Genomic DNA, 26176 nt, shown 5'->3' with positions numbered 1-26176 from the left:
AGAAGAAGAAGAAGAGGAAGAAGAAATAATAATAATTCTGTGTGTTTTCCTCAGTGTTCATGAAGCTTAATGTGCAAGTATTTTCCTAAGGTTCTATATTTTATTGACAAACAGACAACAAAACAAGAAACAGACTGGTAAATGGCTGAATTTGTGCATGGTTTGCCAGCAGGGCCAAAAGGAGGCAGCAGTGAGCTAACCCGGGGCTTGCTGTGTGACTTGGACCATCATGTTACCCCCAGCCTGCATTGTTACCTTGCTTTCATTTTCTCTTTCTGAGATGAGGAACTTGGACTAAGTGATCCTTAGAGTCTCTTCAACTCCAAAATTCTGTGTGTAAGTTTTAAATAGATGTTTTGGACTGATTTAGCTCTGGGGACAGAAAAGTGGATGAAACAGACAAAGATATCCTATTCTTATGAAGCTAGCATTCCCATGGGGCCTTCCAGACACTATGGTTGTCATAGTGGGGAGGAGGCTGTCCGGAATGGAGGGTATGAGGCTGGGTAGGAAGTCAGACTAGGGCCTGACCAGTAGACATCAGACAGATCCAGGGACAAAGCAAAGCAGGAAATGGATGAAATTCACTGGGGCCAAGTGAGATGGGAGTAGGGAACAGGCTCTCCAAAGGGCCAGGCAATCAGAGGGATTGTGGTGGGTCTCCGATTGACCAGGAGACATGGCAGAGTTGTACCCACAGGACAGTTGGGTCTGCAGCACCTCCAGAACCAGGAAACCTGTTTAGCAGCCCTCAACAGGGCTTGTTTCTGCTTGTGAGGAGATACACAGGTCCCAGCATGCAAGTGACTGGGAGGGAACATGGAGAACGCAGCGAAGAGGAGATAGAAAGAGCACGGGAGGAGTCGGGAGGAACAGCTCGGAGCCTTATAGCTGACAAGCCTTCTGTAAGAGTTGTGTGAATGAGTGAATGACACAGAGGGGAGTGTTAACTACTTTGCTTGGTCTGTGAGCACGGGTCAGTTGCCTCTTATCACATGCCTCAACTTTATAATGATACAATTAACTCTTATTCTCAGGTCTTCAATTACTCTTTATGCTTAAATTTCTAGAGGCTCAGTTCTGAATGGAGTCTATATAATTAGTTACGATGACGTAACTTCTGTGGAAGGATTATGATGTCGCACTCTGCTAAACATTTTATGTGTATGATTGTCTTCACCTTTAATCTCACTACAACCGTATGAGGTAGAAAGTATTTTCCACATTTTATAGAAGAGAAAACTGAGGTTCCAAGAGGCTAAACATTTTGGTCATGCTCATAGGACTAGGAGAAGATACATGATTGCTTTTCTCTTCTCTCTCTTTCCGCGCCCCCTCCCTCCCTCTCCCTCTCTGTCTCTCTCTCCTCTCTCCAAGTTTTCAGGGTGGTGAAAGTAATGCAGATTAGTGATTAACCACTGTGGAGAGCAGAACATGGGCTTTTTATTTTCTCTCTCTCTTTGTTTTTTTTTGAGACAGAGGCTCATGCCACCATGACCAGCTAATTTTTGTATTTTTGGTAGAGACTGGGTTTCACCATTTTGGCCAGGATGGTCTCCATCTCTTGACCTCGTGATCCACCTGCCTCGGCTCCCAAAGTGCTGGGATTATAGGCATGAGCCACCACGCCTGGCCCCTTTCCCTCACTTTTAATTAAATGTTCTTTCATTGCATTTTCCTGGTGCTCTAAGCCAGCTCACCCCTGGTTTTTTATTCTGCCTAGTTTGGAATGGAGGTGGTATGTATGGAAGAGCAAAAGCAAACTTTAGGTGGCCTCAGCCCTAAAGTGGAGCTGTGATCCACACCACTGTCTCCTCTTAACTGCCTCAACCACTCAACCACCTGCCTTCCTGTCCCCCCATCTTTGAAGTTTAGATCTTAGCCGTTAACTCTGGGCCTCACCTCCGTCTCTCTGTGTCCTCATCTTGTTTGCTTTCTTCCAGACTAACTTCACTCCAGGATTGTTCCTTTTGGAGTATCTTATACCTAGCTGGGGCTGACCCAGCCTTATACAGGATCTGCCTTGGCAGAGGGAAAACAACTCTTGGTCCCTGTCATGGTTAATTTTATGTGTCAACTTGACTGGGCTAAGAAATGCTCAGATAACAGATAAAACATTGTTGCTGGGTGTCTCTGAGGGTGTTTTCAGAGGAGATTAGTATTGGAATCAGCAGATGGAGTAAAGAAGATCACCCTCACCAATGAGGGTGGGCATCATACATCTATCAAGGACCTGACTAGAACAAAAAGGCAGAGTGGAGGATTAAGGAAGGACTTGTTACAGGTTATACAATTATAACTAGATATGAGGAAAATGTCTAATGTTCTATAATCCATCCCAAACTAGGCAGAATGAAAAACCAGGGGTGAGCTGGCTTAGAGCACAAGGAAAATGAAATGAAAGAATGTTTGATTAAAAATGAGAAAAAGGGGCCAGGCACGGTGGCTCACACCTGTAATCCCAGCACTTTGGGAGGCCGAGGTGGGCAGGTCATGAGGTCAAGAGAGCAAGACCATCCTGGCCAACATGGTGAAATCCGGTCTCTACTAAAAATACTCTAGGATGACTATAGTTAACAGTAATGGATGGTTTTAGATAACTAGAAGGAGGATATTGAATGTTCCCAACACAAAGAAATGATAAATGTTTGAGGTGACAAATATGTTCATTACCTTTATCACTACAAATTATGTGGCTCTAAACATTACTATGTACTCCATGAATATGTACATAATTATTTGTCAATTAAAAAAATAAAAGACACACAATGGAATACTATGCAGTTATAAAAAAGAATGGGATTATGTTTCTTTGTGGGAACATGGATGGAGCTGAAGGCCATTATCCTTAGGAAACTACCACAGGAACAGAATACCAAATATTGCATGTTCTAACTTATAAGTGGAAGCTAAATGATAACTCATGGACACAAAGAAGGGAACAACAGACACTGGGACATACTTGGGGGTAGAGGGTGGGAGGAGGGAGAGGAGCAGAAAAAATAGTGATTGAGTACTAGGCTTAGGTCTGGGTGGTGAAATAATCTATATGACTAACCCCCACGACATGAATTTACCTATGTAACAAACCTGCATATATACCCCTGAAGCTAAAATAAAAACAGAAAGGTGAAGGACAGAAGATTAGTTTCTTTGTTTGAGCTGAGACATCTATCTTCTCCTGCCCTCAGACATTGACAATCCTGGCTCTTGGACTTTTGGACTCAGACTGAGGCTTATACCATTGGCCTCCTAATTCTAAAGTCTTCAGACTTAAACAAAATTATACCTCTGGCTTTCCTGGTTCTCTGGCTTGTAGAGAGCAGATCATGGGACTTCCTTGACCTCCATAACTGTATGAACCAATGTTGATAATAAATCTTTATACATGTGTATATCTCTCACCTATTGGTTCTGTTTCTCTGGAGAACCCTGACTGAGATAGAGTTTGGTACTGAGAGTGGTTCTAGAGGAAACAATTTTAAGAATGAGTTTTCTGAACTGACTCTGGAGTCTCTGGAATTGGCTGTCTAATTCAATTACATTTAAAGATGCTAATGACTATTTCTAGTAATAAGGAAAGCAGTGATAATCAATGACATAAACGATTTATAGAGAGATATGAAAAATATCTGCATTGAATACTTCTAATCAACCACTTATATGAAACAAGGAGCTCATTGACTCTGTATATGATACTTTTAAACATTTTTAGAAAATTAGAATATAATGACATTGGTTGGTTTCTCCTAATATCAATGGACAAGTGGTAAAAGAAAAAGATGAGCTTAAGGATTTAAATTCCCAGCTGGAGGCCAGGCACAGTGGCTCACACCTGTAATCTCAGCATTTTGGGGGGCTGAGGCAGGCATGGCCAACATGGTAAAACCCTGTCTCTACTAAAAATACAACAATTAACTGGGCATGGTGGTGGGCGCCTGTAGTCCCAGCTACTCGGGAGGCTGAGACAGGAGAATTGCCTGAACCCAGGAGGTGGAGGTTGCAGTGAGCTGAGATTGAGCCACTGCACTCCAGCCTGGGTGACAGAGTGACACTCTATCTCAAAAAAAAAAAAAAATCCCAACTGGAGCATGGCATAAATGACCTAAAAGCTGGTAGTGTGCCCTCAAGAGGAGACTTATGTCCTATAGCTGAAGGACTGAAAACCAAATTCAGAACCTCATCCTGTGATTGGCTGAATTACAATACAAGTTGAACTCCCAAACTTGCAGGGTGTCTACCGTTAAAGTGGTGGCATTCACTGGGAAAGAATGACATCTTGTAAGTTGAGAAGGGGACATTGGGAACACTATGATAGAGCTGGGGATATTCAGCCCCTATATGCTTATGAAACTTCTTTGCCAGTGGAAAAGGCTTCTTCCATCCCCAGTGAAAGTAGCCTCTCCACACACAGTGGTCTTGGCCTTTCTACCTCCTTCTGAGGCCCTGCATTGCCAAAGAAAATAGTAATGCCTTCCCCTAAGGCAACTGCCGTGCAAAACACTGATGATTCAGGACCCACTGTCCCCACCCCTGTTTGATTTGAGACCTATGACTAAACTCAAGTCCCAGCAGGCCCTTAAAGGTCAGGTACAAAGTAGGACCCATGAGGAGGTCCACTACAATCCAAAATAACTATGTGAGTTTTCTAATTTACATAAGTGAAGTCTGGGAAACATGCTGGGAATGGATAATAAGAGTGTGGGATAATGGTGGAAGAAACATAAAGTTGGGTCTCACTTTACTAGTTAATATGCTGACTAAGCAGAGATTCAACATTTAGTGTTGCAGCTCATGATGTTCAAAAGGGCCTATGAGACTGTTTGGTTGATTGACTGAAATCATGGACCAAAAGGTTACCCACCAGAAGAACTGAAAATGCCTGACCTCCCTTGTTTAGTGTAGAGAAAAGGATCAGAGACTTTGAGAGATTCCAGGATTAGAGTGGGTATATTCTTTAAGACTCACCCACATGGAGAGTATCCAGAAGACATAACTTTTACAAATTCTGAGAAATAAATTTGTGAGGGGAGCCCCAGCATCCTTGCAGAGCTTCGAGATCACTCTCCACTTTGATTAGACCTTACAGTGAGAACCACAGCCGCTCAATTGGAAAACCTAAACACAATGGGAATCATTGGACCTTGGATGGCAGGAGCCAAGTGTGGTACCGAACTGTCAAAGGCAAAGTGGGAAGTGGTTACCATAATAAACAGCGGAGTCAAAGCAGCAGTCAGAATAGCCTGACCTGTGCAGACCTGTGGCACTAATGAGGTAATTATGGTGTTCCTAGAAGAAAAACAGATAGGAAGCCTACTAAATTCTCACTTGATGTCCTCATTTTCCCGGACCGCCTGGCCCCACTTTCTCTATGTTATGTTTGTCTTTCTGTTTTTCTTTATCCTCCACGGTTCCCTCTTAGGTCTTTGAACGCTTGTGCAGCACGGGACGCAGCACGTGCCAGAAGGTGGGGCAGTTATTGTTTTTATTCTGGCCTTGTATCTTAGAATTAACAAATAAGACAATTATGAGTACAATTAGCAACATTCTTTTCCAGTCAGAGTGACTTCCACGAGCGGGGGTCTAACTAGGAGTGATGATCTTGCACACCTTTCTCTACGGCTGTTTGTTGGGCGCTTAGATTTATAGTGTGAAGGGATTCTAACATTTTAGCTTTAAGTTGCTTTACATCTGCTGTTAAATTGTCATGAAAGTTTCCTCAGAGGTGTTGTTTCACCTCATCCTAACTATGCGTTGATTGATTCCATGGCAGAGAAGTGACAAAGATACGTTTATGTTCTTACTCACAGCTTAATTGCTGTCGGAATGCCAGGGTATCTTGTTGCTCCCCCACATATTCTACAGCAGCCTCAAGGGCTTGCAGACGTACAAGAATTTTTTGATCTATACTTTGCTGTAAGAGAAGTTCGTTAGACACATTGTTGACCAGATTATCTACAGAGGCAGCTGTTTGTATGGACTCACTAATAGCTGTCATGGCAATGCTGGCAGTTGCCGGGATGACTATGGCTTTGAGTGTAACTATGAATCTTTTGTGTCTGACCTCGAACAGGGCACATTCTAAGGTGAAAGGGCAAAGGAACCTTGCCAATCATGTGTCAAATTGGCAAGGTTGGTAGGAATGCCTCAGATTGTCTCCTTAATACTATGACATTAGTAATTTTTAAATTAGATATGTTGTGATTAGTGATACATGAGGCAAACCAAGCCTGTCCCCTGCAATCAGCCATGGGGGCTCCAGTCTAAGATGTTATAATGGCCTAACTGGAGGCTATGGACTTGTTTCCTGTGACAGACTTCTTAGCTAAAGTGGAATTCTGTTATTCGTGTTCAATAGTACCGAATATTAAATGCATTTAATGAAGAGATTTTCCGAACAGGCTTTGTGTGAGCAACATGGCTGTTTATTCACCTGGGTGCAGGTGGGCTAAGGCTGAAAAGGGCGTCAGCGAAGGGTGGTGGGATAGGAGTTGGTTTTATAGGTTTGGAGTGGGCAGTGGAAAGTTACAGAAGTTACTTTAGGGTGGTTTTTTGCAAGTTGGGAGGGGGTTGTAGGTATGGAGTCAAGAGATTGGGCCAAGGTCAGTTACAAAGTCCAATGGCTTTGTCAATTGAGGCTGGAATAAGAAACAATAGAAGAATGTCTCAGGTTAGCTAGGTGCTACAGGGGTTGATTGTTCTTCCTTCCAGCTACTTCAGGTTTTCTAATTCCAGAAGGTCCTCCAGAGGTGTACATGTAGCTCACAGAGGTCACCATGCTGTCCAAGGCGAGGTCAGACCTTACACAATCTGTGATTTTCCCAGCTTTGTTCTTTAGCACAGGAAGGAATGTTTGAGAAAGTAGCATTGATTGCATTGCCTGGTTTGAGCCTGTCTAACGCTAGAATGTTAAAGCATATCCTTTGCCATGATGTAGCCATACTTGCTTTTGGGCAGGTACACAGTAAGGGTTAGAACCTTTATAACTTGCACACAGTGGGAGGATAGTGGAGTAACATGTAGTGGTATCTGGCACCATAGTCTAATGTGTGCCATTATTGAGGGACCTCACTGGGGGTAAATCTATCCTTCCTAACCAAGCCGTCATGTTATTGTAGGCTGGGAACGGGGTGTCTGCCTAGGTTACAGAGCGAAAGAAAGGTATATCTAAGATATGAGCCTATTAGAGTGTAGCAGGTATAGGTTGCAGACAGAGAGCATAAAAAGGATTAATAGCTTACGTGAGTTGCAATGTACAACAGAAAGCACAGCAAGGAACAGATTATCTGGAGTAAATGGTGTCTGTCTCCGGAGTAAGACTCATTCAGCCTCCTGAGTTGTCTTCTTCAGCATTCTCCAGGTGACGTCCAGGGCTTGTGTTGTCCACGGAAGCTGCATCGTCTGAGGTTGTGGGTCTTGCAGTCATCTTCTGCATCTGTGGTATTGGGTTGAGTCTTAACCACGCCATGGTATGGTTTAATGCGTCATGCTGCAATCTAAAGAGGACTTGAGGGGATGTGGACACAAGCATACCTTCTTCCTCACATTAATAATTCGCTTGGACTATACCATCCATTCCATCTTTCCACTAAACTGCAGGTTTTATGTCTTGAGAGGTTTTAGCAAAGTGCTTTTCCAAAGCTGATTGAAATTTGTATCTAAATTTTAAAAATTAAGGGTAAACAAGGCTTGTGCCAATAGTGTTGAAGGGTCTTTTCCTATACTCCCTGTTTTCTGTTTTCTGAACCTATTTTTAAGGGTGGAGTGGGCCTGTCCTACTATTGCTTGACTTTGGGGGTTATATGGGATTCTTGTGGAATGTTGAGTGTTCTATGGTGTGACAAAACTATTGAAATTGTGAGCTGGCATAAGCTGTACCATTATCAGTTTTAATTTTTGTTCGCCACCTCATAAATGCAAAAGTTAAAAAAAGATGTTTAATGACATATCGAGTGGATTCTTCACGAAGAGCGTGTGCACTAATTAAATGAGTGTTGGTATCAATGGATACATGTACATATATACGTTTTCTAAATTCAGGGATGTTTGTAGCATCTGTTTGATATACCTGATTAGGTTCTAGTTGTCTAGGGTCAACATCTGTGGAAGGAGGGGACGTGCCTGTGAGCAAACAATCCGGGCATTGCAAGATGATTTGTTTAGCTAGTCTTTGGGTGAGCTGAAATTGTTTAGTTAAGTGTATCCAGTTTTGGTGGAAAAATTGATGCGATTGGGTGGCTTGGTCAAACAGTGATGTCATAACTAGTAGGTCTGCTTGATTATTGCCATAAGCCAGTGGGCCAGGCAGCGAGCTGTAGGCTCAAATGTGTGCGATAAAAATAGGATATGTGTGTTGATCCAGCAATTGCTGTAGTTGAAGAAAGAGAGCACACAGGGTGGGTTCCAGAGTGGACTTAATTAGAGCTGTTTCGAGGTTCTGCAATAAATATACAGAGTAGGCAGAGTTGCTAATAATATCGATGAGCTGATTGGAAAAAGTCTTTAAAGCTAGAATTAAAGCACCAGTTTTAGCTCTCTGAGTACTGGTAAGTCTAGATCAAGTGAGTGAATTGTGTGGTCTCCACTAGACTGCTGCTTTTTCATGTTTACTTGAACCATCAGTAAACAGTGTTAAAGCATTAGGTAGGGGGAGTGAACTATCTTTGTAGGTAAGATCACAGAAGTACCTGAGGAGAACTGAGGGAGGTTAGCTGCAGGAAGCACCTGCTCTAGTTGCCTTGTGTAATCAGAGAAGGCTATTTGCAGATATAAAGAGAGGGGCATCACTGCTTCAAATAGCTTTTTACTTAAGGAATTCTTACGACATTAGGGTCATAACCTAGCAACTGACTCCATTGTTCGTGACCTGAAAGATGACTTCACTAATTAATGGAATATAGGGACAGAGTTTTAGTCCTGGTGTGAGAGCAAAAATCCTATTCTAGGAAGTGCAGCCTGGGGACCATTTGTCTTATTAACCTTGTAGGGGAGTGTTTGGTAGGAAAAATAAACAGCTGAACTAAATAAAACGGATCTATGTGATGCAGCTGCCTATGAGAAATGGCTTGCTGGAGTCTCTTGATTTCTCTTTCTGCTGCAGGGTTTAAATATCTGGAAGAATTCAGGGCTGGATTGCCCTTTAAGACAGAAAACAGGTTTTGCAACTTATCAGTCAATTAGGAAATTCTTTTCTACTGAGGAGGAAAGCCATATGGTTGGCTTTTAATTTGTTCTACCTAAATAGGATTTTAAAATAGCTATGTTAGAGGAAGGGTTGGAACAACAACAGGGGCCATTCTCAGAAAAAGGCCTTACAAATTCTTAAATGTTACTTAAATCTTACCAGAGCTTGTAAACAAGAAACATATGAGATTTCTGCGTGGACTGCCTGTGGAGCAGCGGGGGTCCCAGGACAGCGGCCACATTTTGCTTCTGCTGCTTCCTCTCCCTGCTGGACAGCTGCTGTCTGCTGAGTGGACTTTCCTGCAGGCTAACCTCGGCATGATGAGCTTAGCTCTCCATTGCCCTTGCTGTCACACAGGCCAAGTTTCGGGGAGAATTTGTTGGCTCCTGGTTTGCGAGTTTTCTTACCGCTCATGTGGCGAAAGACTTTGGTCTTTAATGCTGTTTCTTACCTTTTTATGTACCTGATTGCCTGTTGATCTTGCAGTACTGGGCAGGCTAAGAGCCCCCCTTCTAATGCTGCTTCCCTATCTATTGGAGGAAGGAGCTCAGGCAAAACCTCTGTTTCTCTTTCTGGGCCGGCTAAGAGCCCCCCTTCTAATGCTGCTTGCCTATCTATTGGAGGAGGGGGCTCACGTAAAACCTTTGTTTCTCTTAGTTATTTTGGCCTGGTGATAACATTACTGGGACCCGTTGCCCTTGTGCACGATGCTGTTTAAGAGTTCTCTCCACTTATTCCCAGAGCTTTATGTCTAGCGTACTTTTTGCTGGGAACCACGGGCTTTGGGAAACAACAGTTTGCATTAGGTACCTTAACTGAGCCTGTAAAATCAATGCTTCACTGACGTTAAGCAGCTGTTTCAATACTTTTATCTATTGAGCTGATAACTGTTGTCCCATGATGAAACCTCAGTCTGAACAATCCCTCCCTGAACTTGGTAATTCCAGCCGGTACCAATGACTTACTGACTCATTGTTTTACTGACTCAAATGTGCGGTCTTCTGAACCTTCGTTTTCAGGGGGTCCATCACTCTTCCTTTGCAGTGATGGTCACATCAGGGTCCTCTTTACCTGCCGATTTTCCTCACATGGGTCACCACTGTTGGGGTTGCCTTACATTTGGGTGCTTCTGTTGGGGTCACCACCTGTGGGATCTGATCCGCAGACTGTGACTTAGTGATGGATGAACAAAGTACGTTGACACACAGATATTATGCTTTGCCAGTTCGGCTGAGTGTGGTCACTCACAGGCACCTTGGAGAGTGCTGTAAACAGTTGCAACCACCAGCCTTCCTTAGCTAGTGAGACTCGCATTTATTTAGTAAAGTTTAATTGACAAAGACTTGAGTCAATACCACTAGAGGTTGAAGATAGCACAGATTCTGATGTCCAAAGCAAACAACATTAGTGGGTAATATCCTTGGTCAACCTCCCCCCAAGAGGGCCACCTGGCTCAAAGGTTAAAGACCACATGAGTAAACAGATATTCAGATAAACTCCGTTACATACCTTAGCTATTTGCTTTACTTATTAACTAAATGTAAAGAGGATCTAGGCTGCCTTTAGCCAAGAACTATAGAAAAGATCATTAGGCCTTCTAAAATGGTTTGAGACTATATTCTGTAACCTTCTCTAATATTTTTCCCTTAATGTTTTTGTCACCACCTTGAGTGAATTCCTGTAATAGAATAGTGGAATGGGCTTTGGAAGACTCAATTACAGCATGAGCTAGGTGGAAATGCTGTTTTAGTTTTTTCTTGATGCTATAACAAAATGTCCTAGACTGAGTAATTTATTAACAACAGAAATTATTGCTGACAGTTTTGGAGGTTGGGAAGTCCAAGATCAATATACCAGTAGATTCAGTGTCTGATGAGGGCTCTCTGCTTCACAGATGGCTCTTGTTGCTGTGTTCTCACATGGCAAAATGGACAAACTGGCCCTCTGAAGCCTCTTTCCTAAGGACACTAATCCCATTCGTGAGGCTAGATCCCTGATGACCTAATCACTTTCTGAAGGTTCTACCACTTAATACTATCATATTGGGTATTAGGTCCCAAATATGAATTTAATTGGGATACCAACCTTTAGACCATCACATACCTTACAAGACTAGGGCAAGGTTCTCCAGAAGGTTGTGTCTGTGCTTAGAATCAGTGTTCAACATATAGTGCTCTTTCTTCCCATAGCCAGTATTCATGGGTTGTGGAATCAAGGAGGTGGCAACAGGAGTGGCACCACCCATTATTACTCCCTAGGGACCCACTAGCAAAAATTTTGCTTCATGTTGCTGCAACTTTGTTTTGCTGGCCTCAATGTCTTAGTTACAGAGGGAGGAATGCTTCCACTAGGAGACACAACAGTTGTTCCATTGAACAGGAAGTCAAAGCTGCCACCCGAGCACTTGGGGGCTCCTCATGCCTCTGAATCGACAGGGAAAGAAGGGAGCCTCGGTGTTGGCTGGGATACTGATCCTGACTGCCAAGGGGGAAATTAGACTAGTATTTCACAATAGTGTCAAGGAAGAGTATGTCTGGAATACAAAGCGATCCCTTAGGGGCATCTCTTATATATTTTCATGCCCTGTGATTAAGGTCAATGGAAAACTATGACATTCCAATCCAGGCAGAGCTGCTAATGGCCCAGACCTTCAGGAATGAAGGTTTGGGTCACCCTACCAGGTAAAGAACAAAAACCAGTTGAGGTGCTTGTTGAAGTTAAAGGAAATACAGAATGCGTAGTAGAAAGAGATAATTGTAAATTTCACCTACAACCATATAACCAGTTACAGAAATGAGGACTGTATTTGTCATGGATGTTTCCTCCTTATTTTGTTATGAATACAATTGTGTGTACATATGTTAGGCAAATGTCTTTGTTTTCTTTCCTTATTCCCTTATCATGTAACATAAGATGTATTAAATTTATATCTGTATTTAAGTATTGTTAATTTTACATCACAATATTTAAGTTACAGAATATCAGGAGAAGAGTAAACATTACTCAAAGACTACCTCTTCTTCTAGTGAAGAGGTTAGTGTGTTTTCAGTTGTATGTGAGATTTTTATATCATGCTAGATTGAATTATGCATTTGTTATTCTGTTTATTTGCAGATTAAGTATGAGTTTTAGGAGATTAGTATGGGTGCCAAATTGACAAAGGGTGGACTTGTGATGATGAATTTTAGTGTCAACTTTACTGGGTTAAATTATGCTTAGATAATTTGTAAAATATTATTTCTGGGTGTGTCTGTGATGATGTTTCCAGAAGAGATTTATTTTTGAATCAGTAGACTGAGTAAAGATCACCCTTACCAATGTGGCTGAGCACCATTCAATCAGTTGAAGGCCTAAAGGGAGCAAAAAAGGCAGAGGAAGGCCAGGTACGGTGGTGCACACTTGTAATCCCAGCCACTTGGGAGGCTGGGGCAGGAGGATCAGTTGAGCTCAGGAGTTTTGAGGCCAGTCTGGACAACATACATATAAAATAATACATAATACATTTTAAATAAATTGGTCAGTTAATTAATACTGTCTAGAGCAGTAACATATATGAGCCAAACGAAATAACCCACAAAACCCAATTAGACACAAGACAACCTTGGTCTCAACTACTCCATCTATAAAATGGTTATGTTTGTTATAAAGATTAAATAAATTTATATATGTATATACATACACACATATACATATAGTTTAGAACAATAATTGGCATATTGTAAATGCTCTAAATATTAAATATTATAAATGATCATTTTATGGTTTATCAACTCTTCTCTGTTGCTGGCTATATTCTTGACATTGCAATAAAGAGTATGCTTAGGGCTATAGTCAGATAGAACTCAAAACACCTTTAAAGTCTGCCTACAGATACATGAACTGAGGTGTCAAGGAACCAACCCAGACAAAACCTAGGAAGTAACGAGGGTCATTGGAGACAAAGAAAATTAAGAGACAAGAGTAACAGTGCATAACGGTGGGCTCCCAGGGGGCCGACACGAGTAGGAGGATGTGAAGGCCCCAAGCACTAGAGCCCCACACTATTTATTGAGTGTTTAAATTAAGAGAAGCATGTGGTCAGGAATGTGGGGGGCGAAAAGGAAGTGAAGCGTCAAGCAGATGGTCTATAGCTGTGGTGGTTTGGCATTTCCTGTGAAGGCATAGAGCATGCTCTACTTTAGATACAATCAGTAAACAGCTAGGGAAAAGGCTGCAGCTAGAGCCAGCAAGTCTGGCCACATTGTCATGCTTCAGAGAGGTCTTCCTTGCTTTGAGCACAGGGCATGGCCTTCCATTAACTCCCGTCCTGTGCCAGATAAGCAGGTTATGGGTCAGCCTTTTTTTCCCCAGCACTGAGGAGGTTTGCATTTCCTCCTTCCATCTTGGTATGAAATGAGAAGGAAGTGGCCAGGATACATCCCGGGCTGCAGTCTGTGAAAGTCTCTTCCCACCAGGAGGGTCTGGCATGTGGGTCTCCTCATGGGCCTGGATATCTCTGAACATATGATGAATGTTGCTTATGAAAAATTATTTGTAGGAAAAATGTGAGACCTAAGAATGTTATTTTCTTTTAGTGATGGTCTTTGTTTGCTTAGTGTACTTGTAGACACTAATAAGTTTACATGTCTTTAATCTACTACCAGTTTTGAGATTTTTTGGCTACATAGATGACTTAAAACTGGTGTACTTCTTGTTTACAAGGGTAAGTCCCCTAGGGTAAGTCTTTTGGGGTTTCAGGTCAAAAAGGTGAGTGATTTACCAGCTCTCTAACCTTGGTAGCCCCAGACTCCAAACTCTGTCGTCCTAGTCCCAAGAGGCTATCAAAAGAAAGGCCTATCTTCCCACCTCCTTTTCCAGATTAGCAAACATCCCCAAGACAGTACTGAAAGCAGAAACCTCCTTATCCCTTAGATACCTCTTGAAAGCATCCTTCCCTCTCCCTCTCCATCCTACCATCCTTGTCCAACCCACCATCCCCTCTCTCCTCGATAACTGTAAGAGCCCTCTGAGTAGTTTGCCTACATCCAGCCTTGACCCCCTACAATCTGTTTTCCATACAGCAACTAATGAAATTTTAAAAGCACAGCCCTCTCTGCCAGCTACACTGAGTTTCATTCTTTTATGTCTTCTCACCACAAGGCCTTTGCACCTCTGGCTAGAAGGGTTTTATTTTTCCTCCCTACTTCTTGTAAGTAGCTCCTACTCATCTCCGGATCTCAGCTTGATCTTCACCACTTTGGAGATATGGTCTCTGACCACAGGAAAATTAGCCATTCTTGGCACCACACACCTCCCTTTCATAGCAGTCATCACTGCAGCCATGTTATTTAAAGGATATTTGAGCTTTGGCCTCTGTCATTAGAATGTAAGTACCCTGAGGGCAGAGACCTCTGTTGTGGCCCACTGCTGTATTCCCTGAGTTCAGCAAAATGCCTAGCACGTAGTGGTGCTCAGTTAGTACTGCTGAATGAATAAATGAATGAATGCATGCATGATCAAATGAATAAGTGAAAGCCTTACTGAAATAGTACAGATAAGTTATTTACTTTCCCAGCAAGGTTTCAATGTTTACATGTTTGTTATTCGCACCTCACAAGTTTCAAACCACACAGCTTTGGGGGCTGCATGTGATGGGGCTGTGAGGTGATGTGACTTCTCACCCCTAAAGAGCTGGTGGTTTCCTTTGCCTGCTGGTTGAGCCCATGAGAGGAAGTTTCTTTCTGCAGCCAGCTTTGGGACAGAATTTATTGAGTGTCCAGACTCCAGATCTATTGGTCTTCCTAGGTCCTGTTTCAGTCACTGGTTTAAAAAACCCCAAAGTATGATTAACCCGAAAGTATAATTATTTACCATCTGAATGGGCTCTGAGGAGAGATGGGAAGGCAGAACAGATGCATCCTCAGGCCCAATGTCCCCCTCTCCACGCCTCTGTCTTCACATACTGTGAAGCTCCCCCAGCCTCTAGCAGCCCTCTCTGAGGAAAAGTCATCTTTTCCTGTGTCATTGTGTGGAGGGCTTCCTCCTTTCTCCCCACCCATTCTCACTTGAGGAGGTCTTTCCATCCTCCCCCGCACCCCACCCTAAGGGTCTCAGACTTTCCCCTCAACCCCACGTAGTGGGTAGCACCTCTTTTTTCTCACTGAACATCTATTTAAAACTTCTTCCACTCTATTATGTAATACATACTTTCCCATTAAGGAATATTCAAAAAATAAAGAAGAATAGGAGAAAACCAAGTCACCTAAGCCTTCATCTGCCTAAACAACTGGTGTTACTATTTTGATGTTTTTTCTTCCAAATTTTTCCATGCCTAGATTTTTTTTAAACACAGCTGTAATCATATAACACATTAAATTTTGCATTCTAATTTTAAAATTTGTGATGTCCTAACATTTCCTAACTTTACAACCCATAGCTGTTGTTGTTTTGAGATCAGCTCACTCTGTTGCCCAGGCTGGAGTGCAGTAGCACAATTATAGCTCACTGCAGCCTCAACCTACCAGGCTTAAGCAAACCTTCCACCTCAATTTCCTGAGTAGCTGGGACTACAGGCATGCACCACCATGGCTGGCTAATTTTTGTATTTTTGTAGAGATGGGGCTTTGCCATGTTGCCTAAGCCGTTCTTGAACTCCTGAGCTCCAGCGATCCTTCCACTTCAGCCTCCCAAAGTGCTGGGATTACAGACATGAGCCACCATGCCTGGTCAACCGATAGTTTTTTTTACAATTTTTTTTTTTTTTTTTTTGAGACAGAGTCTCACTCTGTCACCCAGGCTGGAGTGCAGTGATGCAATCTCAGCTCACTGCAACCTCCACCTCGCTGCAACCTCCACCTCTCAAGTTTAAGAGATTCTCTTGCCTCAGCCTCCCGAGTAGCTGGGATCACAGGCACATGCTAAAAAATTGTCATTTTTAATTTTATTTTAGGTTCGGAAGCTACATGTGCAGGTTTGTTACATGGGTTTATTTCATGATGCTGAATATAACTCGTAATTTTTTTTTTTTTTTTGAGACAGAGTCTTGCTGTATCACCTAAGCTGGAGTGCAGTGGCACAATCTTGGCTCACTGCAACTTCCCCTTCCCTGGTTCAAGAGATTCTCCTGCCTCAGCCTCCTGAGTAGCTGGGATTACAGGGGCCTGACACCATGCCCGACTAATTTTTTTTGTATTTTTAGAAGAGATGGGATTTCGCTATGTTGGCCAGGCTGTTCTTGAACTCCTGACTTTAAGTAATGTGCCCGCCTCGGCCTCCCAAAGTGCTGGGATTATAGGCCTGAGCCACCGCACCCAGTCTAACCCATAATTCTTAATGTCTGTTTGTGAACAGACCTTCACCTGTGGTGGTCGGGTTCTTAGGCAGTTTCCAGAATTTCACTATTGCAAATAGCAACATAATGCATCTTTTTGTATGTGAATTTCACAATACCTATTTTGTTAAGACAGTAAAGAAGACTTTTTGCGAGGGCGGCTGCTACAGTAGGGTTTTGGAGTAAGGGAAGAGATCTGGCTCAGTTCCTTTACAAGGCCTTTTTGAGAGAAGATAATCTCAATCCCATTCTTGCCCAACAAGCATGTTTTTAAGTTTTTCAACACTTTGTGGGGAGGTCTCCATTCAAGATATGTGTCAGGGAACACATCAAAAGCAGCCATCCCCCTTTTCTCCCTCCCCATGTTTTTCACTTAAGTAAAGAGATGGTGAACTCTATGTTGGCAGGGATGTTCATCTTATGTGCCAGGCTGATGTAGCATAGGTTTTTTTTTTTTTTTTTTTTGAGATGAAGTTTCACTCATCTCCCAGGCTGAAGTGCAGTGGCGTGATCTCAGCTCACTGTAACCTCCGCCTCCCGGGTTCAAGCGGTTCTCCTGCCTTGGCCCCCAAGTAGCTGGGATTACAAGTGCGCACCACCACACTCAGCAAATTTTTGTATTTTTAGTAGAGATGGGGTTTTGCCATGTTGGCCAGGCTGGTCTGGAACTCCTGACCTCAGGTGATCCAACTGCCTTGACCTCCCAAAGTGCTGAGGTTACAGGCATGAGCCACTGTGCCCAGCCTCATAGGTTCGTAATAAATATTTATTAAATGAATATTTATTAATGAATATTTACAAATAATCACCGCCCCCCGTGCCCCACCAGTCTCTACAGCTTGACTCTAAGTCTCCCATATTAGATTTAAAATGGGACTTTAGACACCATCTCTTTATTGGGATGGGCTCTGACACAGCCTTTAGACCTAGGCTTTTCTTTTGCAGCACAAGTGCATGAATGAAGCCCGGCTTGAGGTCATTGTCCTTGGGCCATGCATGCTTCTGTGTCTCTGTTATAGTATCTGCCAAACATTGTCATCTACCCTGAATTCTTCATCTTTATGTGCTTTGACCTTCAAGTCCTGTGGATCCACACCTGGCCCTCTGGGAATCTGTGGTCAGGCCTATGGCAACTGCTCATGAAAGTAGTTCATTCATTTGGAACCAATTTCATGAGAGCCAAGAGCATGTCTGATCTATTAGCGTAAGCTGAGCATAGTGCCAGGCACATAGTTTACGGAGCCAATGAATACATCCATTTTTATCAGGCACATCTGCTTCTGCTGGGCATGTCTGTCTGTTTTGGCCTTCTTACTCTCCTGGTAGCAAGACTGTTGGTATAATCCTGATGTCCAAGCCCTGGGATGGAATGAAACTCCAGACACTGACCTGGAGCCTTCATTAATGTGACAGGCTGTCATCAATACGTGTGATGCGACATTTACATTTTTATAGGACCACTTCTAAGCACTTTTCTTGTGGTTTGCTGACAAAATTCACAATCCTATTTTGGAGATCGGATAGTTAAACCTAGGTTTGAGGAAATTTCTCAGCAGTGGATGGAATTATGAACTCTCAAATCTAAAAGAGCATCAAGGATAGTTTATCCTGGAAAAAAGTCAGTGTTCTTCCTTATTCCTCGGTGTTGGTGTTTCTAGTCAAATCAATGAATTATTTTGATTGTTTTCTTTGGGCTGAGACTTGTTTTTTTGGACAGAGACTTAGGGGTGTGCACTGCTGTCTAGATAACATTCTCATAAGTAAATAGCCTTGGTGTGTCTGGCATCGTGAGCAGTGAGTGGGGACTTTCCATCTGAAAACAGAAAATAAGAAAGCAGAGTAAGGGAGGTGAACAGGGCTCTGGATCTTCCATGGAGACCCCGGCATCTAGGAAACTTTATTTCCAAGGCTACCCAACCCAAATCGGCTGCCACGCTGGCTCCCACTGGTTAATCTGAATCACCCCTAGCTTAGAGAAACTATTCTTTAAATTTAACCCTTATTTATCTTGTTGAATGCTTAAGGAACTGAACTTTCCTTGTAATAATTCATGAAACCAACATTTTCTATTGCTAAGCAAATTGCTTTAATAATTCTTATCTTTTTGGATCTGTTTGGGAGAGGACGAGAAAGGAGACAGAAAGGTACCATTATTTCTGCCACTCATATCCTGTGAAGGAATAAGCGTTAAAGCTACTGCATTAGTAGTTTAACTGAGGAGAGGATGCAAGCCAGATGTAACATAGTTGGACTGCAGGTGAAAAGTAGAAATCTCTCTGTCCTACAGTTTACTGTTGGCTCAGGAGCAAGCTGGAGTCTCCTCCCCAGCTGTTCCTCTCTTCATTCCATGCATAACCTAAGCCATGATCTTTTTCCTCACCTATAACTTCAGTCAGAAGCCTTTTGATTTTCTCTGTCATTCCTATCTAGAACCTCTTTCCTACTCCATTTGCTTCAGATTGCCCAGTTCGACTCCTGAAACACAATTCTCTTCCATCCCCCATGTTCTCATCTTACCCTAAGCAAAGGGAATGGGGAACTACTAGGGTACTTTTTAATACCAGAGAATATGAAATCCCTGGGGCCCAAGAAATTTTGACCTAAATATGAAGCAGGAAAAGAAATGGAACCATTAAGATGAAATTCATCTCTAAAGCTTCTTACCTTTTTTGGTATTTCCACTGTGGAATAAACCGTATTTGCTGGATCTTCCATTGGGATCGTTCTCTATTAAAAAAACAAACAACAAACAAAAGAAATCATCACCCTCCTCCTGAGTCACATAGGCAAGGCCAGAGAGACATTCAGAATCCAGGGAGGGGAAAGCTGGGATGCGGAGGAGATGGGGAAAGGGAAAGGAGGGTTCTGGAACAGGGAGGGGTAGTAGGAAGTTCTCTTAGTGGTGACTGCTATTATAATAATTTTCGGTAACTTTTTTCAGGAGGCCATTGCATTATTTTTAAACTGTATTGTGTTTAAATGAATCTCAAAAATATGTAAGATACATATACAAGTCTCATTAGCTATGAGTCTCCTAAAAGGATTAAAGGATAATTTGAAGTAATATTGCTAATGCTGCAAATAAACTTTCCCAACCGTCAAAGGGCCCTTGGAGAAAACCAGTAAAGATGACTAATGGAACAAAATAAAACAAAACAAGAACAACAATAACGAAAACTCCTTCCCAACCACAGGTAAATATCCTGGGTTGGCTAAGTCTATTCCTGAACATTCAGGGCAGTCCTGCAGTCCTCTGGGGATGTATCTTAAGCAGGGGAGGAAAGAACATGGCAATAAAGAGATAAATTTTGATTTAAACCAGTTAAATGGAGCACAAAGCAGCCTCCCTTGTGAGAAAGGAAAGAGCGCTCAGAATACTAATGACTTTGGTAACATTTCCTCTTTGTAGGGTGTAAATGTAGGTAAATGTTGTAGGCAAATGTAGGAAGATGAAACCTGATTGAGAGGAACCAAAGGTTTGAGTAAAACTGGGGTTTTGAGATCCAAAGTATTTTTATTTATTCACTATATAGGCCGTTGTGATAAAGGGCTCTATGACCTCTAAAGAGCTGGCCCAGCCTGGGCTGCAGTGATTGGATTGGCCCTGGGGAGCCTTTTTAAGTTGTCTACTTATTTCATTCTCCAAATAGTCTTTTGTTGTTTGAGTTTCTTAAAACTTTATTCTTAAGATTTTCTTTTTGGAGACTGCTTTGAACGAACTGTGTTCATTCACTTCACTCAGTGACCTACACTTGCAATGCCTTGAGTGGGGACCCAGAGTCACCCAAGTGCCCTGATCCTTCTCATGATGGCTCCTTGAGTCACTTCAGAGGAAGAGGCATCTCTAGAGAAGTCTTCTGACACCATGATTCAAACATCCTGTCAAAGTCACACTCTTCTACCCACTGCCTTATGCAAAAGGAATCTGGCCTTTTGAGTGGCCGCTATGAACTGTGGAGGGGGAGCAGGTGACTTCATAGATCACAGCATGAGCATTATGAGTCAGAACCAGGTGCTCCAGAGACCACCAGGTTCTTCTGCACAGAAGAGAATCCATGAAGACTTGGAGAAGGCACAGGTGCATTGGGCTTTAAGGCTATATATCCTCACTCCCCTCTTCATTCCCATGTTGCCCACACCCATGGAAAAACCTCACAAGGAGAGCCTCATAGAGAGGATCAGTCCCCAGGAAAGATGAGAAGGGACTCACATTAGTGTAAGAGATTGTGTCGTACTCTGTGTTCTCTCCAGAATGGGGGCATAAGTTAGGAGTTTCCTGACGAATGTCCGTTCTCTTCTTCTTTTCAATGGACTCTAAAAGCAAGTTGAGAGAGAATCAAAGCCATCTCTCCAACCACTCACCACTCCCACTGACCCACCATTTCTCTGGATGACCATTTAGGGTGACCAACCATCCCAGTTTCCTGGTAACGGAAGGGTTTTCAGGACAGAGGACTTTCAGTTTTAAAACTAGGAAAATCCTGAACAAAACAGGGTGCATTGTCAACCCTCTTCACATCACTTCCTGATCTCTGGATCAAGGTGGTCAAAGTGGGAAGTAGGGAAAGTCAAAGACACTTTCAGAGAGGCTTCCAGGAGGGAAGGGAGATTTCAAAGCCTACAGGTCATACCCAACGGATGTTAGGTTCCTCCCCATCACCCACATGGGTGGTGGGAACCCAGAAGACCAATCAGCAGGGTTTAGGAACACAGCACAGGGTACGGCTGTAGAGAGACGGGGAAGGGCTTCTCCAGGTGCCATATGTCTAAACTGAGGGGGGTAGTAAAGCGAGGTCTCGAGCGGATCCTGTGGAGAGGGTGGGAGTGGTATGTGGGCTCTGACAGGGATACGGATAGGAAGGGTTGACTGGAAGGTGCTGGTCTGTGGGGACCTCAGAGTTGGAGGCCATCACCTCCCAGGTCAGGGGAGCAGTCAGCAATGTGGGTATCAACAGAAGAGCCACATCAGGATGTCCCTCTGGGAGAAGGAGAGAACTGGGCCTTGGAAAGGGAACTAGGAGAATCGTGTCCTCAGGAAAGGTCTCCGGCATTTCTCTACTCCAGAACTAAGGAGTGCAGGCTGACTGTGTGCTTCCTGAGGGCAGAGACTGTGGGCTCTTTATCTCTGTATCTTCAACACCTCATGCCAAGTCTGGCATACAGCTCTATATGTGCTTGTTGAATCAATGAAGGAGAAAAGCATGAATATGGGTAAGGACAAAAAATAGTACACACTGTACCTTCTTGTCGTTCTCTCCTTATAAACCAAAGAAGTAGCCCCAGAGCAATGAGAGTGAGCAGGGAGGGCACCAACAGGAGACACAGGAGGATCATGGAAGGATTCGGGTCACCAGCAGCACCTTTAAAGAGAGAATGGGTAGAGGTATGGGGAAGGGAGAAAAGTCAGCTCAGAAAAACAACCCAGCCTTTGGAGCACCTGCTACCTTCCTCCCAGCCCAGTGACCACCCAGTGGCCTCCAGTTTCCATACAGTGCCTGTTCCTATGGGGGTCATGAGCTAAAGAAGGTGTAGGTTCTGGACAGAGGCTCCCGTGGAGAGGGGAGAGGCAGTTACCTTCACAGAGCTTCCTGGCAAGGATGGGGCTTGAGGAGTTGCTGCTGATGGGGTTCCTGGCAAAGCAGATGAAGGTCATATCACTTTCTCCCCATCTCCAGGAGATGGGGAGGATGGAGCCATTATGGGTTTCACTGGCTGCTTGCCCAAGAGCCTTCCAGGTATAGATCACATCCTCTCCCCCATGTTCCATGTAGCATGTCAGATTGGTCACACAGGTGCCATTCTCATTGCTCTGCAAACCCATGGTGACTTTAGGCCTTGACAGGTGCTCTGTGAAAGAGAAAGGACAACCAGGGATGGAAACTCTGCCTATAGCTCTCCTTTTTCTGAATTATCCTTGGATACCTTGGACCTGAATCTCTCTAGGAGCTACAGACTGGAGAAAAAGCAGTAATTCAGAGCAGAATTCTCATTCTTATCTGGAAAAGACAATTACCTAAGTCTGCTTTCCCACAGGTATATAATAACAGTAACAGCAAGAATGATAGAAATAGTAATGCAACAAGAATGTAACTGCCGTTTACTAAGCATAGCCACATGGGAAGCACTGTGCTAAACGCATGTTAGATGTCCGCTAATATTTTCTATTCTAAAGACTCCCTAGTCTCTGTCCTCAGGCTTTCCTTTACTCTCTAGGAGAGTTCACTTTACTCTCTAGGAGAAAATAGTATTGGAGTAGCCTTTCTGGCCCCCTTCTCTACCTTGTACTCACTCCCCTGTATCAGAGGATGAGTAATTGGTTCATTGGGGAGATGGTAAGAATCTGACAGTCATCATTTACCTTTCTCTACTCATGGGTTTGAGACGTTAAAGATTGCTGTTCAAATGTGGTTTGCCCTTTTCCCTCCTCCCCCAGCTAGTTACCCTGCAGAATGCATATCTTCTGTTGCCTTCAACCATGTCTATATGGAAGACACCTGGATCAGGTGCAGGCCTACCTCCTACAAGCAAGTCTGGAGGCCCATCTCCTGATGTCAGTAATATTGTGGCTCAGTGAGTGAGGCAGCTATTCTTCTTGTAGCTGTTTGAGTAATTGTTTTGTAATTTTAACTTCCCTGGATGAGGGCCAAGGTCCAGACTTGGGAGGAAGCATTTCTCCTGTCTACATTTACCAGAAATAATGCTGATATTTTTATCCTCTCCTTCTTGCATCTATGTATCAATTGGTTGAAATCTGTAGAGGAAGAGATGTACTCGATACTTTGGCCAAAAAATCTTCCTAACGTAGGTATTGCTTTCCTCCCCACTACAGATATGGAAACTAAGACTTGAAGAAATTAAGTAACTTGGCTAAGGTCCTGTGACGAAAGAAGCCAGCATTTGACCTTGATCCATGTGATGGCCACTGCATGTATCAGCCATCCACTGCACCACGCTGCTTCTTATAGCATCTCTGAGTAGACAGGGACCTCAGGGATCAGCTATATCTACTTCATTCATGAAGGAGTGCCCTTTCCCACATTCTTGCTAAGTGTTTATCCAGCCTCTGCTTAAACATTCTCATGTCAAGGAGCTCACCACCTCACCAAGACAGCCATCCACCATTGGAACGGACTCTGCTCACCGTAGACATGCAGCACATACTCCTGGGTGAAGGGATCATGGTGGGATGAGCTGTATATCTTCACGTGGTAGACCCCTGAGTCGTTCTTCTTCAGTTCGCTGAGCTTCAGGGAGTAGGTTCCATTTAGGAAGGATATTCTCTCCTTATTACGATTTTGGGTCACTATGATAGTGCCCATTTCTGGTTGCATGGTGACAAGAAGGGTTGTGTTGAAGGTCCAGACAATAGTGTCAACTTGCTTTACTTTGGACGTCAGAGGGAATGTCACGGCTCCACCAAGGGGACCAACTAGCTCCTTCATGACTTCATGGGCTGCTGAACCTATAAACACAGAGAACCATAAAATAAACCCGATTCCCTGTCCTTGCCACCAATTATCACCCCCTTTGGGTCCTAGAGAGAGCTGAGAAACCCACTCAGTCCAACACAAGCAGCTCCCGGGAAACCTTTTGGAATTTTCTCACACCGAGTTTCCTCACATGTTACCCTGTTAAGTAAGTGCTCACATGGAAGCACTGAGATTAGAAATTTATGTTTCACAACAATCTTAGTTCATTCCCAGAGAGTATGACTTATAACAAAAATCACTGGTTATGTGGTTGTAGGTGAAAAACAGTTAAGAATGTCTGCTGAAGAAAATTCCAGAAGTGGCCAGCTGAGCACTACTAGTGAACAGGTGTGGGGAGTATGTCATCTTATTCTTACCTATTAAACTTGAGCAACAGACTCTGGGAATAGCACAGAGCAGTGAGATAATTTAGTTTGGGACTAGAAGTTTTAAAGCACAAATTATGATCTTGTTTAATTCTTTTTTTTTTTGTTTTTTGTTTTTTTGAGATAGAGTCTCATGCTGTTGTCCAGGCTAGAGAGCAGTGGCACGATCTCTGCTCACTGAAACCTCCACCTCCTGGGTTCAAGTGATTCTCTTGCCTCAGCCTCCTGAGTAGCTGGGACTACAGGTGTATACCACCATACCCGGCTAATTTTTGTATTTTTAGTGGAGGTGGGGTTTCACCATGTTGGCCAGGCTGGTCTTGAACTCCTGACCTCAAGTGATTTGCCCACCTTGCCCTCCCAGAGTGCTGGGATTGCAGGTGTGAGCCACCGCACTCAGCCTTGTTTAAGTCTTAAAACAGTCCTTAGAGGAAACATTCTTTATATCCCCATCTTATAGATCAGGAATGTGAGGCACAGCGGGGTAAGTGACTTACTCAAGCCACGTAACAGGATGCAGAGTACACACCAAAACCCACAGGGTTGAGATCATGAAGGACGTATTTTATAGATGAGAAAACTAAATAGAAATGAAAAGAACTTATTCAAGGCTGATAGAAATGCAAAAACTAAGATTAAATCCTTAAAGTGAGGCAGGGTAGCTAGTCAAGAAAATAACTGTGTTCTCAGGAGGCAGTGACCCCGTGGTGGCTCTAGAGTCAATACAATAAGCCTCAGCATTCGCATTGTGATTGAGTTCATTCAAGCAAAGCTATTGCCCTGTAGAGAGCACGCGCATTTTGATTCTACTTGTCCTCAAACTGACCCTTTGCTCATTATAATAAAAATAATAAATGTATCTCTAAAAGTACCGATTTACTTCCTAAGTACCATTTAGGAGCACATATTTTTCCCTCTATAATATATCAGTCAGTACATATATATCAAATCAGCCCATTCAGTAATCTGATTAAAAAAAAAAAAACTATTCTCTCTGCTTCCTTAATCTTAAGGCCAGGATGGTTTTTCAACTGCTCTCTTTGTTCATCTTTAGGAATGTCAAGTCAAAAGAGTGCCAGGGAATGTTACATATAAAATTAATTTTATTCTGAATTTTTGATCAGTTAATGCATTTGTTCTTTTACTTCAACAGCGAAGATGAAAGTGGCGAATATTTTGAAGTCAAATAAAGATGGGGTATCACTTGTCCCTAAGTGGGTGCAATTTCTACACTTAGGGCAATCTTTAAGTAATTTCATTTTCACATTTCGTTTTGGAGAAATATTTAAGGTGACAAAGTGGCAAAACGACCAGGATGTGGCTTTAGCTGCTGGCATGTGTGCAGTTACTCCCTTCACCCTTCCACAGTGCTGTATTCTCAGGGTAAATGACAAGGGACATGACTTGGGTGAGATACAAGAATGTCACCAAATTCATTGTTTCTTGTTAGAATAAAATTGGAGGATGACACAGGGCAAATTACCAATATGAGCCTATATATAGTATATTCTATCTTAAATGCATCTTCAGGGTGAGACAAGGGGTAATGAAAGAAAACAGTAGCTCCATACTATTCTCAGAATGTAGGCTCAGAGAATAGGGGCAGGATTGGAGAGTCCAAACCAATTTTGCTTCTTCTTCCCAACTGACTGGGAAAAAGGATCCAGAAACAAGAGACTTCTTTTCTGAACTGTCCAAGGCTGAATTGAAGTTCTTTCTGTGATGGTTTTACACCTGCAGTGTGTGACCCTATAGAGTTTTACCATATCTAAGCAGGTCACACTTGTCAGATTCAGTCATTCCTTCTTTTTTTTTTTTTTTTTTTTTT

General features: G+C 43.0%; 2 protein-coding genes and 1 long non-coding RNA gene across 4 annotated transcripts in view; 2 read left to right on the top strand and 1 right to left on the bottom strand.

Moving 5' to 3' along the window:
* The first annotated feature begins 527 nt into the window (after positions 1 to 527).
* CD48 (CD48 molecule) overlaps positions 528 to 26176 on the top strand; it is a 69393-nt gene continuing 43744 nt past the window's right edge. The window contains exon 1 of the mRNA XM_032260803.1: positions 528 to 905. Within this exon, the coding sequence (XP_032116694.1) occupies positions 603 to 905 (303 nt within the window). The 5' untranslated portion in view covers positions 528 to 602. The remainder of the gene's footprint in view (positions 906 to 26176) is intronic.
* Positions 16594 to 26176, bottom strand: part of SLAMF7 (SLAM family member 7) — a 14869-nt gene continuing 5286 nt past the window's right edge. Inside the window, exons 2-7 of one of the 2 annotated variants that reach the window (XM_032260805.1) lie at positions 23635 to 23955; positions 22068 to 22340; positions 21734 to 21853; positions 20704 to 20807; positions 19158 to 19220; positions 16594 to 18306 (exon numbers count right to left, since the gene is read on the bottom strand). In XM_032260805.1, the coding sequence (XP_032116696.1) occupies positions 18235 to 18306; positions 19158 to 19220; positions 20704 to 20807; positions 21734 to 21853; positions 22068 to 22340; positions 23635 to 23955 (953 nt within the window). In that variant the 3' untranslated portion in view covers positions 16594 to 18234. The remainder of the gene's footprint in view (positions 18307 to 19157; positions 19221 to 20703; positions 20808 to 21733; positions 21854 to 22067; positions 22341 to 23634; positions 23956 to 26176) is intronic. The other variant, XM_032260806.1, reaches the window with a different exon arrangement.
* LOC116538418 lies at positions 22335 to 26158 on the top strand. Its single transcript, XR_004263635.1, has 2 exons — positions 22335 to 23294; positions 25628 to 26158. It is a non-coding gene; the product is annotated as an uncharacterized LOC116538418 (long non-coding RNA).

This window comes from Sapajus apella, unplaced genomic scaffold (assembly GCF_009761245.1).
Source record: "Sapajus apella isolate SASKATOON/1434 unplaced genomic scaffold, GSC_monkey_1.0 scaffold119, whole genome shotgun sequence".
NCBI lineage: Eukaryota > Metazoa > Chordata > Mammalia > Primates > Cebidae > Sapajus > Sapajus apella.
Note: the sequence above shows the minus strand (reverse complement) of the source record. Positions and strands in the feature narration are given on the sequence as shown.